The sequence below is a fragment of the Salvia splendens genome, chromosome 4, assembly GCF_004379255.2.
Source record: "Salvia splendens isolate huo1 chromosome 4, SspV2, whole genome shotgun sequence".
Classification (NCBI taxonomy): Eukaryota; Viridiplantae; Streptophyta; class Magnoliopsida; order Lamiales; family Lamiaceae; genus Salvia; species Salvia splendens.
In genome coordinates, this window is record NC_056035.1 from 9749656 (window position 1) to 9766500 (window position 16845).

The 16845-nt window shown below is 37.6% G+C and overlaps 3 protein-coding genes across 3 annotated transcripts in view; 2 read left to right on the top strand and 1 right to left on the bottom strand.

Annotated features, from left to right (window-relative positions):
* LOC121798419 (DEAD-box ATP-dependent RNA helicase 21-like) overlaps positions 1-16845 on the top strand; it is a 794448-nt gene that overhangs the window by 417175 nt on the left and 360428 nt on the right. The gene's annotated exons all lie outside the window — the stretch shown is intronic.
* On the top strand, positions 4792-8204 carry LOC121798453 (photosynthetic NDH subunit of lumenal location 5, chloroplastic-like). The gene is made up of 7 exons (XM_042197463.1): positions 4792-4968; positions 5053-5253; positions 6189-6339; positions 6435-6523; positions 7034-7088; positions 7187-7272; positions 7902-8204. The coding sequence occupies exons 1-7, from the start codon at positions 4945-4947 to the stop codon at positions 8052-8054; spliced, it is 759 nt and encodes a 252-aa protein (XP_042053397.1). The 5' UTR covers positions 4792-4944; the 3' UTR covers positions 8055-8204.
* On the bottom strand, positions 10077-12821 carry LOC121798432 (ACT domain-containing protein ACR4-like). The gene is made up of 7 exons (XM_042197434.1): positions 12591-12821; positions 12403-12448; positions 12209-12323; positions 12019-12086; positions 11007-11603; positions 10755-10859; positions 10077-10666 (listed from the first exon to the last, which is right to left on the bottom strand). Exons 1-7 carry the CDS (start codon positions 12662-12664, stop codon positions 10322-10324), a joined length of 1350 nt encoding a protein of 449 aa, XP_042053368.1. The 5' UTR covers positions 12665-12821; the 3' UTR covers positions 10077-10321.

Consider the following 16845-nt stretch of genomic DNA (forward strand, 5'->3'; position numbering starts at 1 on the left):
AGCGAGAAGCACTCGGATAGATGTAATCCTTGTTACAGGTGAATATGTATGGAAGAAGTCATGTCCTTCCTTTTGTTTAAAACCCTTTACTACTAATCGGGCTTTATACTTATCAACTGTTCCATCGGCCTTAAACTTTCTTTTAAGGATCTATTTGCATCCTAAGGGTTTAGCACCTTCGGGCAAATCAACCAACACCCACGTGTGGTTTAGCAAAATTGAATCAATTTCGCTTTGAACAGCTTCTCTCCAATGTAACCCGTCTGGGCCATCGAATGCTACTTTTATAGATGTCGGTTCTTCATCTAACATAAAAGCAATGTAGTCAGGACCAAATGTTTTTGGTGTTCTGACTCTATTACCACGTCTTAGTACTGTATCCTTTGGATCGGGCCTTGCACGCTTGCGCGATTCAGGTTCCTCATCCGCTGATTTAGAACTAGTGGCTTCTTCTTCCACTGGTTTAGAACTAGTGGCTTCTTCAATTCTTGTCTCAGAATTGGTTGAGATTTTTTTCTTGTCTTTACAAGGAAATGTATTTTCGAGAAATACTGCATTCCTCGACTCAATTGTTGTTCCTACTGTGATAGTCGATATTTCAGACTTGTGAACAACAAATCGATGTGCACTACTGTTAAGTGCATATCCAATGAAGATGCAATCAACCGTTTTAGGTCCGATTGCAACTTCTTTGGGCTGAGGAACCATCATCTTTGCCAAACACCCCCACACTTTGAGGTATTTATAGGATGACTTCCTTCCCTTCCACAGCTCATAAAGAGTAACATCTTTTCCTTTGAGAGGAATCTTATTCAAGATATAGTTGGCTGTCAAAACAGCTTCCCCCCACATGTTATGTGGTAATCCTGAAGTCAGAAGCAGTGCATTAATCATCTTTTTTAGAGTTCGATTTTTGAGTTCTGCAACACCGTTAGATTGTGGTGAATATGGAGCAGTTGTTTGATGAATTATACCACTTGCGTTGCATAACTCCTCAAACGGGGCTACATATTCGCCTCCTCTATCGCTTCGAATCGTTTTGATTTTACAACCAAGTTGATTCTCAACTTCGTTCTTATAATTTTTGAACGCTTCTATTGCTTCATCTTTACTTCTTAAAAGATAAATGTAGCAATACCTTGTGCAATCATCTATGAAATTGATAAAGTACTTTTTACCACCTCTAGTTTGCACCATCTTTAAATCACATACATCCGTGTGAATTAATTCAAGGGGTTTTGTGCTTCGTTCAACTGAGTGAAATGGCAACTTAGTCATTTTTGCTTCAAGACAAATTTCACATTCATCTTGGGTATCCACTTCATTAGCCTTTAGTAAATCTAAATTCACTAATCTTTTAATGGCTTTTGAATTTACATGTCCCAATCTACAATGCCATAAATTTGAAGACTCGGTCAAATAAGAGGAAGTAGATGCTTTATTATTATTCGCCAATGGCTTTGCAACACTGCGAGTTGCCACACTAAGCTTGAAAAGCCCATCGGTTACATAACCTTTTCCGAGGGATTTTCCAAACTTATACAAAGCAAACCTATCAGACTCAAATACAAGTTTAAACCCCTTATGAACTAGTATTGATCCTGACACTAGGTTCCGAGACATGCAGCACATCCTTCAAAGTGATTGTGACGCCAGACGTCATCATGAGAATCACGTTGCCAACGCCGAGGATTTCAGACGATGCTTGATTCCCCATGTTGATTTTCTTCCCTTCAACAGCCGTGTAGGAGGCAAACTTGCTCCTATCTGAGCAGACATGAGCAGTAGCGCCGGTGTCGATGTACCAGCCACCCTTGTTATCAACAAGGTTAACCTCTTCAGTGACCACAGCAATGAGGTCATTTTCATCCCAGTCCTTGAACTCCTTCTCAACGACGTGGGCAGCCGACTTCTTCTTCTAGCTGCGGCAGTCCTTTGCAAAGTGCCCTGGTTTGCCACATTTGTAGCAGTCCCCTTCAAACTTCTTTGAAGGCTGCTTTCCCTTCCCTTTGTCATTTGGACGGTTTGGGCGAGGGTGTTTGTTGGAGGGACCGCCCCGCTCCAACAGATTGGCTTTGGCTTTATTTGGGGTGAAGCCCTTAGCCTTTTGGTCGCTTTTGCGCACATCAGCCTCAATGCGCAACTTCACGATCAAGTCTTCAAGGTTCATCTGCTTTCGCTTGTGCTTGAGATAGCTCTTGAAGTCCTTCCAGCTGGGAGGAAGCTTGTCAATGATCGTGCACCTTAGGAATTTATCGGGCAAGGTCATCCCTTCAGCCACTAGTGCGTGGATGATCATTTGGAGCTCTTGGACTTGCTCCATGACAGGTCGAGAATCGACCATCTTGTAGTCCATAAATTTGGAAGCTACAACTTGTTCAGTCCCTGCAGCATTATTTTCCCACATTTGTTTAGATGTGGTTACATTGGAGTATACATTGTAGAGCCTATCATCTAATGCACTTAAAATAAAATTTTACATAGATAATCCCCTTTTCTCCAAGCTTCATAGTCCGCCATGACTTCGAGCCTAGTCTCTTGGTCGCTTGGCGCAGGCGGCTCGTTTTCCGTGAGGAAGTTGGCGACGCCCAATGTTGTCAAGTAGAACAACATCTTTTGGTACCACCACTTGAAGTCAGATCCTCCAAACTTTGGTGGTTTCTCGGCAGGTGGCATCATTCTTGGTGCCAAAGGTGCCGCACTTGGTCCATGGAAGAAACCAATTCCGTTGCCCCCGAAGGAGCCAACAACATGGTTAGGCATAGAGCCCCCACCATTCATGTTGGGCATAGAGCCCGCCATGGTCGTACCAGCCCCGAAGGGACTAGCACCCGCATGAGACCCGAAGGCCCCAGCATTCGTGTGAGACCCGAAGGCCCCAGCACTCGATCCATTAAAGGATCCGAAGGAACCACTAAAAGTGGAACCAACCGAACCACCAAAGGTGGAACCAGTGGACGCCCCGAAAGGGTTGTCCCAAACCCATGGGACAGTTGAAGAGGCGGCTGGGAAGCCGGGGGTTGGCATCATCGAGGGGATCGATGAAGTGTTGACCAATTCAGTGGTCGCCATGGTGGAGGAAATGGCGGCGGTGGTGGTGGTAGCAGCGGTGTTGAATTCAGTCGACATCTCCAGCAAAGGTGTTAAATGTTTCGAAAGTTTTTAGGTTCAGTTTAGTGTCCAAATTCCTTCAGAAACAAGTTATATCTCGTCTTGCGATTGTTGGTTTCTGGGGATTACAAGAGATACAACCGGGCGTAATACAACCCAAAAGAAAGAATACAAAAGGAGAAACTGAACTTAAAATTACAACGGAAAATCGAAACAACTAAACCGTGAATTAGCCGAGTCGAGGAGGCCTCTTCCCGCAAGACGAGATACGCCCCGGTAGTGCTCTCGGTTTGGCGTGTCGTCCCCAAAGGTAAAACGCCTACGTCTCTGGTGAAGCAGCACCGCAATCAACAGAGCTCCGGCGAACTGGATGGAGGAGAGGGCAGAGCTTTCGACAGGAAAACAATGCAGAGAGAGGGAGAGAGCTTATGAATGCAGAGAATGCTTGTTTGTGTGTAGTAATGCAGTGGTATGGCTATTGAAGGCTCATCATGGCAGATTCGTAACCGTCGTCGGTTACAGGCGTGTGGCAGGAGTGTGCCTTTCGCGTGTGGAGTGTGTGGATTTCTTATGTGGCAGCCGTGACTGTGCCTCGCTTGACGATGTGTCAAGCCACTTGGACTGCTGACTCGGCGGTGGTCTAAAAAGATTAGTTTGGGCCAAGCACCAAGCCCAAAGACCACCCAAAGACCAAGATCAAGATCGGGATCGGGATCGGGCTCGGGCCCGGGCCCGCGAGCACGAGCACGGGCTCGGGCGGGCAGGCGGCGGCAGCGGCGCGCGCGTGTGCGCGCGTGTGGGCTCTTTCACCCATCTTGGTCCACTATAATTATTAAGTAACATAAAGTCACTTAATTTAAACACATTAAAATTTGTGTTAATCCTCCAATGTGGGATAATTAACACTAGTTAATTATTCCCTAAGCTCCAACTCCAAGCTTTAATTAAAAGCTAATTATGCCCAACTTTAATCCACTATTTCTCACTCACCGGAAATCGGATTTAAGAAAGTGAATATACTACATTTATCTACGTAAAATGTAGATCGACGCTATGTCATTTAATTTCACAAAATTAAATGTCTCGTCACATTTATTATTTGGTCAAAATCCATTGACCGGGCATATTTAATCCATGATTTTTACAAAAATTGCAAATGTCAGCCAACTCAATTGTTCCTAGTTCAACTACGTGTTCCAACACCGGTGAGTTTAACGATTTGTCGCCGGATGATTATGACATCAGTGAGATGGAGACCACCGACCCTCAGAAGGGCAAGGACAAGAAGGCAGTGACTGATGGCACTGAGTCTCGAAAGTATAGTCTCGAGGAGATGTTTTTGGCGACAACCGATATAGATGTCTCCAAGGACCCCAATATCGGCAACTCCCAAAAGTACTGACTATTCTGGGATCGGGCCACCAAAAATTACAACCCTCAACGGCCAAAGGGCAGAACCGAGTATGAGTACGAGATGCTTTGGAAGCGCTGGGCCCGAGTTCAAAAGGACATAGCGGAAGTACACCAATGCGGTGAGGATGTGGTCGAGCGGATATAGCGAGATGAACCTCGTGAGCAAGGCTAACGACGCCTTCTTTGCGGTTGGGGAATGGGGAATATTGAGAGAGGACATACTTGTCATTACCAAAAGATACAATACCCTTCCTGTCATTGGAAATATCGTCACCCCCGTTACTCCTTCCCTCGAACCCTTTTCAACTACAGCTAGCCACCGCATTGCAAATTCCTCCTAATCCTCTCTCTCTCTCTCTCTCTCTCTCTCTCTCTCTCTACACGCACAAACAGTCACTTCATCGGAGAGAAGTACTAAGAATGGCAGCGTCATATGTATCTCTGGTAAGGCTATATCCTCCAAATCCTCATATTCGCACATTTCTTCTTTTTATGGCGCTCAAGGTCTACATTCGTTTTACTTTTCAGTCGAATATTAGCTCGGTTTCAACCACACCAAGTGTCTCACCTGTCAAAGTTACGACCTCAGTCTGCTCTTTCGCTCCAAAATGTGCATTTTCTTCATTCTCATCATCTACCTATTTCTCCGGTCTGACGTTGCCGCGATTGGTTTGTATGACTAGGAGTAGAATCGGTTCCATGCCTTTCAGAGTCCGAGCTGTGGCTGAGGTTTGCTCATTTTGGATTTTTCACTAATTGTTTGCTCAGTGATCATTTTTATGTTGTTTAGGAGAAATGCGAATTTGTTTGGGATATTTAGATTCTTGTGTTCTAGCATTTTGTAGTTATGAATTGTTTTGTTGAATGTTTAGTGATTGTTTTTCCTGTTTAAAATTGGAAGGAACGTAAGAGTACACGAAAAATTGCCATATCCTTGTGAACTTTTGGGATGTGTTATATTATCTGATTGTGAGGTTTAAATTATTTGTATAGTGTCTGTTCTTACTTATGTTGAAAATTAGCAACCAATCAGTTTTTGAGGAATCTGATATGTAACCAGTAAAAGGTAGATCAACTATGTCTTTCATGTGTAGCTTTTTTCTTAGCGTTTATTACTCCCTCCATCCCACAAAGATTTTCTCACTTTGACCGGACACGAGTTTTAAGAAATGTAATGAAAAGTGAGTTGAAAAAGTTAGTGGAATATGGGTCCTACTTTTATATAGTATTAGTTTTATAATAAAATGTGAGTAGGAATGAATTAGTGGAATATGAGGTCCACTACAAAAAATGGTAAAAAGTGAAATGGGACAAATTTTATGGGACGGACGAAAATGGAAAATGGGACAATCTTTGTGGGACGGAGAGAGTTTGTTCTTAAAAGCTTTCTGTTTCAACCAACCTGCCAGAAGTTTGAATTTGGTTATTGAGACATTTTTCCAGAGAAGTTTGGGTTTATCTTTGTGCTACATTATTGCACACATACATTATACTTTCTTACTAGTAATCAGGTCAAGTAATGAAACTATAATGCTTTTTAAGTCCTTTTTGACCCTACGTACAAGGAATAGGAAACAACATCCAATCCTTTATGCTGATCACATATGTTGTCTTATCCCATATGACATTTTTGTCATAGCTATTAACTTTCATTCTTCATTCAGGAAGCTACATTGCAAGCGAAAGTGACAAACAAAGTTTTCCTCGATATAAGCATTGGAAATCCAGTAGGAAAGTCTGTGGGAAGGGTTGTTATAGGTTTGTACGGTGATGATGTGCCACAAACTGCAGAAAATTTCCGTGCTCTATGCACAGGTACCTATGCTGACTCACACTCTAGAGTCTATAACATTTTATTATTTAACTACATTGATTTTTGCTTTATGCTCTGTGGATATTTTATTGAATAGGGGAGAAGGGATTTGGTTACAAAGGTTCGTCATTCCACCGTGTTATCAAGGATTTCATGATTCAGGGAGGAGATTTTGACAAAGGAAATGTAAGCTGTTATTTTATCTGTCACATTTCCCTTTCTGATGTCGCATTCTTTTTGCTACTGTTCTCAAGCCTTCAAAGTTGGAATGCTTTTACATTATATTTGGGATAGGAAGGAAAGTTTAAACACATATCTTGTATTTGAAGTAGTCGCAACAAGATATTAGTTCCTAAGCATGCCTTATTGGATCCAAACCTCTGTGAGCTTTAGTGAATATGGCATTATGGCAATACTGTAAGGAACTTATGTCTTAACTAGTAGGGTAGGCTTTAATTTCATAACTGGAGCAGCCTGAATTCACCAAACATCTTGCCATCGTTAATCCTCTGCGTCCAGCTTTTTCCAATCTAATCGAAGCTTGTATTTTTCTCCTCCATATCCTGCTAGCTTTGGCTCTGTTTTCAGTGTTTATTTTTGTTTCTCCTTTCATGTTGAAATAAATTTGTAAGATGTAAAGTCTGGAGTGTTGTATTAATTATGACTGTGTTGTTTATTTATGTATTATGTTCTTAGGGCACTGGTGGAAAGAGCATTTATGGACGTACATTCAAAGATGAGAACTTTAACTGTGAGTTTAAACCTTCCTTCTAATATAGAGTTTACTGGAGCTTTTTTTTTATTATTTTTGTTGTTGATTTGTAAGCGAGTACTCTTCTATTTCTGTAGTGGTTCATTCTGGACCTGGAGTTCTTAGCATGGCAAATGCTGGTCCCAATACCAATGGAAGCCAATTCTTCATTTGTACTGTCAAGGTATACTGCATTCTGGTTTAAACTTACTTACTTTCACAGAACCTAAACAAAGTTTGCAACTACTAAAATGCAAGCTTAAAAGGCTATCCATATATATGGTCAGTTCTTGTGCTTAGAAGAACAAACAACAATTTGCTCTTGGACCTGCTGCAACTCCAATTTTTTTTCTTATACATCTTAAATGGAAAATACTTTAATTTGAGATATCTTTACTTTTCCAGTAGACAAGAAAATATACAAGTCCACAAATATATGTTGACATGAACTACTCTACCTGGTGTTTTTTAGTCTGAAGAATTTTTTTCTGATCATTTAGAATAACTTCATTAGAGTAGAAGTCTTTGAGTCACTCTGCTGGCATCTTTCTCTCCTTCCTTGAACATGATACTGCCATTCATCAACCTTTTTGACTCTGTTCTATCCTAGAAGCTTTCCTGATTTTTCCATGATCACATGTGAGATTGTGCCCCTAAACTGTGAGAAAGACCGTGTAAAACACATTTCCGACGAAAATTATTCCATAATACTAATAAATACTGGCATACCGGTTCAGTTGATCACAATCTCAGCTAAACTGATGGTTGTAATCAAAAAGTGGTTTTGACATTTTGTTTTGTATTTCATCACAGACAGCATGGCTGGACAAGAAGCACGTCGTATTTGGACAAGTTCTGGAGGGTATGGATGTTGTTAGGTTGATTGAATCACAAGAAACTGATAGAGGTGATTGCCCGAGGCTCAGGGTTGTGATAAGTGACTGTGGTGAAGTTCCAGTGGCGTAAGGGTGGAGTAAAGTGATTTAGAGCAATCAAGAGGCTTTTTTTGCGATAATCCAGGTTTGAGGGAATTGTACTTGTTTTGAGATGGTTGCATGTTGAATAAATTCCCCTTAACCGTATTGAAATAATTGATCCATATGCTGCTGCTGTCCACTCCTAGGAGTATTTTATTTTCGCCTTTATTTGTTACCTTATTTCACTCCACCCTAATTAGTGTATAATTTCCCATTTCTTTGATCGTTCCTCATTGAATCAAACATGGGAAGGTGAGGAAACAAGTAGTGGTAACTTGCAATGCTTTTGGGTATTGGGATTTGTCATCTACATTTTTAATATTTTAACAACTTAAGAAAGTAATGCTACAGAAATTGAAGTAGGAACCGCAAATCCGCGTACACCAGCCCGGCGGAGCCATATAGGTAGGTCAGGTGACATGCCCATACGACCAATCCGACGAACAAGGGCGATGAGCAACTGAGTTGGTTCCATATTGAACCGACAGTCTCCCACTTTTTTCGTAAAATGCGAATTTATTACGGCTTAGTTTTTGGACACACAATACCTTTACACTTTTTGCAAATCCATACATCATCTGGGTTTGATCTAGCAAAACAATACTCCAAAAGAGTTTATCTAGCTTGTTAGTATGTTTACCATGTAATTAATTTAGTTTATTTGTTTATGAGTAGCCAGACTCTTAAAATTTCAAGTTTTAAGAGTAGTCGACTTTGATGTTATTCTAATTCTTTATCCAATATTCAAACTTTATTTTACTTTAAATCATTCATATTCATAATGATTTGATTATTTTAACAAATAATTAAATATTCGGCTGTGTTTTAGCAATACTCAAGTCTAAATAATTAAGGATGTTTGAGACTAGCTGTGAAGACAATAAATCATAGGAACTGTTATAAGTTAGTACAAGTTCATGGTACGAAATTGTACGTACGTGTTTATGATTATATTTGTGATCGTCTTAGTATATTTTGAGTCACGATTGGATGTTGGATTTATATTAATTAAAAAGAGTCAATGAAATCAATTTCCTTCTCGTCTAAAGCACAGTTTTCTATATGTTATTTATCATTGTTTATTTTTGCTTTAATTAGTTAAAACAACCTTCAACTATGTGGCATAAATACTGCATGAGATTTGAATTGTATACATACCTGTAGCTACATTAGAATAACATTGTTCACTTATTAATATATTATTTTAGTGCTAATAATAAGTGCATTAGAAACATCATATGTAAATCCTTACTAAGACATTGTTCACTTGTACCTATAGACATGGCGTAAATCCTCATTCAATTTTTGGCCGTTTTATTTTCCTAAACCAAGCTTTAGGGAAACAATGTCTTTTTTGCATTTTCTACTGCTCAAGGTAAAATTAGAAAATAAGGATCTATTTGTACTTGTACAGTTATACCGATATTTTTATTTTTATTTTTTAATTTAAAGACCTAAGAAGTTTTAAGCATTTTCCGATGACTAATTTCAAAGTTCACTTTAAAAAATAAGCATTATATTTTCAAATAATATAATAAATTTGAATAGTTTTAAAAAATGTTCAGAGAGAGCAATAAATTCCTTACTCTTTAGAGACAATTTATTATGACTATACTTTTCAGAATTTTTGTCTGCGGGACCAGCGCAAGTAGATTACACATTTCCACAAGGCCAAGAAAATAACAAGTGACTGCTCTAACACTGTCATAACAATAATCAATAAAGCACCATACCTATATGTATACTAAATTTACACACACACACACACACATAATATGGCAATAGTATATAGGGGTATTTGTTTTCCATATTTATGCACAAGTCATCATTTTCAGCATGGTTGGCCTATTTGCATCACATTCCCTGTGGCACAACAATTCCATTACCATCATTCATCCAAATTCAATGCCTCTTGTTTCTTTATATAGGGATCTAAATCTACATTCACTGATTATCTATCTGTCCAAACATAATCAGTATTATCAGGCAAACATAAATCTTTGACCCCTTTTAAGGTATTTTGCTAAATTTGCTAAACTAGCACAAGAATATTAATGTAATTTACAACAAATAAGGGAAAAAAACACTGAACTGAAGTATACAGTTATAAGCTTTACAGGGTTAGTAATATACTACTGTCACTGCATTTAGCCCTAACCGAACCGTTTTTTAAGAAGACAACGACCTTGCTAGCTCTTCGAGCTGCACTAAGGTATATGTTTAAGCCAACTAAAATTTACCACAATGGCTAACTTTTCAGGAGCATGATTTTAGAAGGCCTAAGTTGTAAAGGAATTTTTCAGATCTTGTGCGAAAGATGCTACCTAGAGAGAATCTGCCACCTTGCTGAGACAGTGAGGTGGGGTATGCATCCTCCTTCACGTGCAGTATGGTCAGCCCGATTTCTTTCCTTACTGCCTCGATGGTCTCACTTTTGACAGTGTTTCCGGACGCATCAGTCACGTAGAAAATGTTCACTGCCTGCGTGCCCCTCGTTGTGACCTCAGCTCGGATGACTGAGAGACCATTTTCCCTGAATATACGGGTGCAATCCGACAAAAGGCCAACCCTGTCATCACTGCATAATTCCAGTTTTATTCCCTGCATTAAACATATGTTAAGTCATGTGGGGCACTTTTACAATACGAGCAAGTAAAATTTTTAATGCGAATATTTTTTTTAGTTGCACCTCAGATGATCTCCTCTTAATTGCTGCTTCGAGGCAATTAATTACGCGCTGTCTTTCCGCTTCTGAATTAATGGGGTATCCGTCCGTATGCCGAATGAAATATTCCTAGCGAAGCGAAGCATATGACAGAAAGTGGCAGTAAGACCGACAAGGATGAAAGCCAAGAACCAAATAAAGCTTTGCTGGAGTATTAATTGCATATTCAAATAATTCAATGCATTTGACTCCTCTGCATATACAGCAAATTGTTACCTGTTGAGCCTCCGGGCCTTCAGCGTTTATAGTTCCATGGAAAATCACGTATTGCATATCGGTTATGGTGCATACTGTATCAAAGAGCAGCTTAGGTCGATCCGGACAGCTCATGTTCACGATGCTGTACCCCTTTTCTACACAGTTTTCAACAGCCACGAGGGGCTTCATCCGTTCATCTGTCATGCTACCAACATTAAGATTGTCATAATCACGGTCAGCATACATTATTTGATGCAGCCTTCTCTGAGTTTGAGTAGAACCAACGGAGACAGCTGTATTGGCACTTTGCCATTCTTTGCTGCCTTTTAAAACATAGAGAAGAAGCTGCTTGATGTTATTAAGCCGATCAGGATCATCTATCGGCAATCCATTTGCTTCATCAGTGATGTAAACAACAGAAGCCATTCTCGAGTTGTGGGTCCATACTTCTGCAGCAACTATATTGCACTTACGATCAGCAAGAACGGCAAAGATCTCTGATAGCAATCCTGGTCTGTCTGGACCAGATAACTCAATCATTGTATGCTCTGCAGCGGACTGCACACCAACGGACCTCTCCAGCGCTCGGAAGCTGCACCCTCTTGGTCCCAGGGACTGTAATATAGTAAAACAGTTGTTTCAACATGAAGATCATACAATTGAAAATAATCAAGCAGCAAACACGGGTTGCTCAGATCTAATTATGCCACTGTCTGTATTGCATCACAGTAACTGTTCAGATCTAATTAGATTCCATTTTCCTGTGCCATTCATCTTGTGCACAATCTTACTTTTCACCAAATTTTCTACTTCTGAACTGATGTACTACTAATTATAAGAACTAACAAGAAAAAACTGTGTTTCATAAGCATTCAAGAACATACTCTCACTATTAAACAAAAACTGAATTTAAAGATTAACTGGTTTTCAGCATTCCCTAAAGTCTCACCAACTTTACAATCTATAGTAATTATACAAATTAACGATTTACTTACTTTTTTTTCATAAAAAAGTGGTTATATGAGTATACCTGTTGAACTTTCTCAGAAATGTTATCATCATAGACCTTATTTCCAAATTCATCCGTGACATGAAAAACTGCATTTCAGAAGAAAATAGCCATCAACATGAAGAAAATCACCAGATTCCCAATCAACACAAAATGCAAAAATAAATAAATAAATAAATAAATAAATAAATAAAAAGAGAGGAAAAATGACCATCCATAAACCATCCTCCATCAGAAGAAATGTAAGCCCTCTTGATTTGCAGATTGAGATCAGTAAGAACTTGCACCACCTCCAACAGACTCCCCCTCTTATTAGCACTGTCAACCTGCAAAATTTCACATCCTAATAATTAATAAACCTAATTCCTCTCAAATCAAACAGTGACAGAGCAAATTCGAGGTTACCTTTATCAGCGTCGCCTTGTCATCAAATGCATTGTCAATAGTCACCCTACAAGAGTTCCAAATCAAGAAAAAGATTCTCGAATCAACACCCTTCAAATCGAATTTTGATCGAAACAAAAACAGTCCAGCATGCACAATTGCGAATTGTTTAAGAGAATTGAATGAAAAAAGAGAGATTGTTATGCTACCTCGGCGGGTTGATTCTAGAAACAAGCTTCTGGAACTCGTCATCAACTCTGACTGATGAAGACCAGTGATACATTTCTCGAAAAAAGATCAAACTTTTTTCTCGGGGATCAGAATTAAGAAGTAAAAAATGAAAAAAGGGTCCCCTCTTTCTTTCCTGTTTGCGCGAATGAAATCTTGCAGAGAGGAGAAAAAAAAGGGGTCTCTCAAGGCGTTGGTTGAGAAATGGGGCAGTGGGCTTGTGAGCTGTAACCAAGAGATTTTGGAGGGATTCTCTTATATACATACATAATAAATGTAGTTGTCTCTGCTCTTAAACGACATTCCTTCTCACAGAGTACGGACACACACAAATTACTGTCAAAATTCTAGGTAATTACTTACTTTTACTTTCATCTAATTTTGCTTATCAGATTGGATTCTACCCAAATTTTTAAAAAAAATGAGGATGTAGTTAGCTTGGCATAGTTGGGATCCAGTGGCATGTCCAAGATTTTGAATTTACAATAATTATAGATAATTACAATGATTTGGAGTCTTGAAGTCCGAGCAATTGATAGTAGAAAACAATATAAAATGAAGTTTATCAATAGATACGTAAAGCAAGAGTCGAATGCTCATGCAAAAGAGCGGTTCAAGTCCTCTTCAATGCATGGTATTAACGACGCTCGTTAAAAAGCAATTGACTTGAAGCGATTTAGTAATATTTAATGAAAGCTCATAATATTTAAAATTGTATTCTACCCGTTTCATAGAGAGACACTTTTGTGATGACACAGATTTTAATGCACAATTGATAGTTTATGCGTAGAAAGATAAAGTGATTTAGGTATTATTAGTGGACAATAGTACTTATCTTATTGTTAGAAGAAGGAAAATTACAATAAATAAAAATAAACTTCTTTTATAAAATATACCAAAATAAAAAGAGTGTCTATTTTTATTTGAGGGAAAGAAGTATAATACACATTCATTTAATGCGACTCCTCATTTGTTCAAGTCAACGATGCCTCTTACAAAATTTAATATAGAGATGAGACAATAGTTATCCATAAAATAAAGTACTCCTATGGAATCATCCCAAATTTAATATACATAATATTAAAAAGTTATAGTATATTTTAAAAATATAATATTCCCTAATGTATTTACAAACTCATAAAAAATATAAAAATACAAGTAGTAGATGATTTGTTAGACTAAAATCGCATAGTATATATATATATATATATATATATATATATATATATATATATATATATATATATATATATATATATATAGGGTTGTGATCAATGTCGAACCAATTTTAAAGACCGAACTAGAGACCAAATCTGGGCCATTAGATCTAGTTTTTTTGATGAGATGTGCTGCTGTGTAAATTTTTCGGTCTTCATTACAAGCCCATTTTACTTCATTGTATAGATTTATTACTTCATTCCGTACGTAATACCTTGAAACTATAACATGTTTTTACTTTCTTCCAGTAGATTTTGAAATGATTCAACATATGTTTCATTTGAATTCATTGACCTGAGTTTTTACTTTATTTACATTAAAAAATGCAATTTATTCAAGTGCGTTTATTACTTCATTCAGAAACGTTATTACTTCATTGGATAAGGTTTTTACTGGAATGAAGTAAAAACCTACTGGAATGAATTTAAATCTTTGTAACATGTTTGTATGACTTATTTACCTTCGGATGAATTAAAATAGGCTCGTGATGAAGGTGAAAATAAATTATAAATTTGTGCCTCTCATCCATAAAAAACTAGATCAAAAAACCCTAATTTGGTATGATTCGGTGGTTCGGTCTTTAAGAGTGGATTTGTGAATAATGGGACTCTATATATATATATATATATATATATATATATATATATATATATGGGGTGCATTAAAATGATAACCCCAATTTCCGTAATAACCCTATAACTAAATCTGGACCACACATTTTTAAAATCACGTGGTCTAGATTCAAACTTAGATTTACTTCATAAAAAAAAGCGTGGGGGTAAATATGTCATTTCGCTCATGATAAAATTTACGTATCCAAATTTCGCTCATTTAATTTCTGAATTTCGCTCATTTTATCATTTTATCTATCAGTCAAAAGTATCGTTTTATCAACTCAGAGTATCATTCTATCCGGCAAAACTATAATTTTATGCAATAAACCTAACATATATCATTTTATCATTTTATCAGTCAGTCAAAAGTATCATTTTATCAACTCAGAGTACCATTCTATCCGGCAAAACTATCATTCTATGCAATAAACCTAACATATATCATTTTATCATTTTATCAGTCAGTCAAAAATATCATTTTATCAACTTAGAGTATCATTCTATCAGGCAAAACTATCATTCTATGCAATAAACCTATCATTTTATCAGTCAGTCAAAAGTATCATTTTATCAACTCAGAGTATCATTCTATCTGGCAAAACTATCATTCTATGCTATAAACCTAACATATATCATTTTATCAGTCAGTCAAAAGTATCATTTTGTCAACTCAGAGTATCATTCTATCCGGCAAAACTATCATTCTATGCAATAATCCTAATATAATCGGCACAATACATAATATACAAACCTACAAAGCAGTAAACGTATCATTTTATCAACTCAGAGTATCATTTTTATAAGGTTACTGTCATTTTATCGGCTTAGATTATCATTTTATCAGGTAAAAGTATCATTTTATTAAACAAAAATGTCATTTTATACACCAAAAATACATATCATTCTATCGGCTGAAGTATCATTCTACCCGGCAAAACTATCATTCCGTCGGCTGAAAGTATCATTCTATCCGGCAAAAGTATCATTTTATGCAGTAAACCTAACATTTATAAGCTAAAAGTATCATTTTATCAACTCAGAGTATCATTCTATCCGGAAAAACTATCATTTTTATAAGGTTTCTGTAATTTTATCCGCTTAGATTATCATTTTATCAGGTAAAAGTATCATTTTATTAAAAAAAATATCATTTTATACACCAAAAATACCTATCATTCTATCGGCTGAAAGTATCATTCTACCCGACAAAACTATCATTCTATCGGCTGAAAGTATCATTCTATCCGGCAAAACTATCATTTTATGCAGTAAACCTAACATTTATAAGCTAAAAGTATCATTTTATCAACTCAAAGTATCATTCTATCGGGCAAAACTATCATTCTATGCAATAAACCTATCATTTTATCAGTCAGTCAAAAGTATCATTTTATCAACTCAGAGTATCATTCTATCCGGCAAAACTATCATTCTATGCAATAAACCTATCGTTTTATCATTTTATCATTTTACGTGATATTTGGCGAAATTCAAAAATTAAATGAGGGAAATGACAATTTTACCCCCACGCTTTTTTTTATGAAGTAAATCTAAGTTTGAATCTCAAAACTATCATTCTATGCAATAAACCTATCATTTTATCATTTTACGTGATATTTGGCAAAATTCAGAAATTAAATGAGAGAAATGACAGTTTTACCCCGCGTTTTTTTTATGAAGTAAATCTAAGTTTGAATCTCAACCGCATGATTAGAAATATGTGTGGTCCAGATTTGGTTATAGGGTTATTACGATATTTAGGGGTTATCATATGATCACGACTCTATATATATATATATATATATAGGGTAGTGATCTATGGCAAACACCCCTTAACCAAATAACTAGAGAACAAATCACAGCCACAAGATCAAGAAAATCAAGGGCTAGTATTAATACATGTAATTTTCTAATTTAAAGAGGAATTAGTTCCCCCAATCACAAATTTACTCCACAATAACAAGGCAGGGGTATAATGGTCATTGCATAGCCAAAATTAGGTTACGTCATTGCAAACTGTAGTTTCTCCACCGAAGGAAGCTCACCAGCTTCCCGATTGATGGATTTTGCTCCGTGCAATCGCAACAATGCATCGCCTTCCCAAAATCTTCGCCGAACGCCGCAAAAGTGACTCTGAATCCGTCACCGGCGGCAGCTCCAGCTCGAGCCACCGTGCAGCCAGCTCGAAGCCGAGGCTCGAGCGCCGCAATGCGAGGAAGAATATCGACTATGATTACTCGTCGTCCTCCGCCTCGTCTCCTTCTTCCTCCTCCTCGTCGTCGTACTATACCGCGTCGGAGGAGTCTTTGATTTGTCTTTGAGGCTTTGATGAGTTTTGCTATCTTTTAATTATCTTTAATTTCTGGGATTTGGAAGACTTCTTCATCTTTAATTATTTGTATGG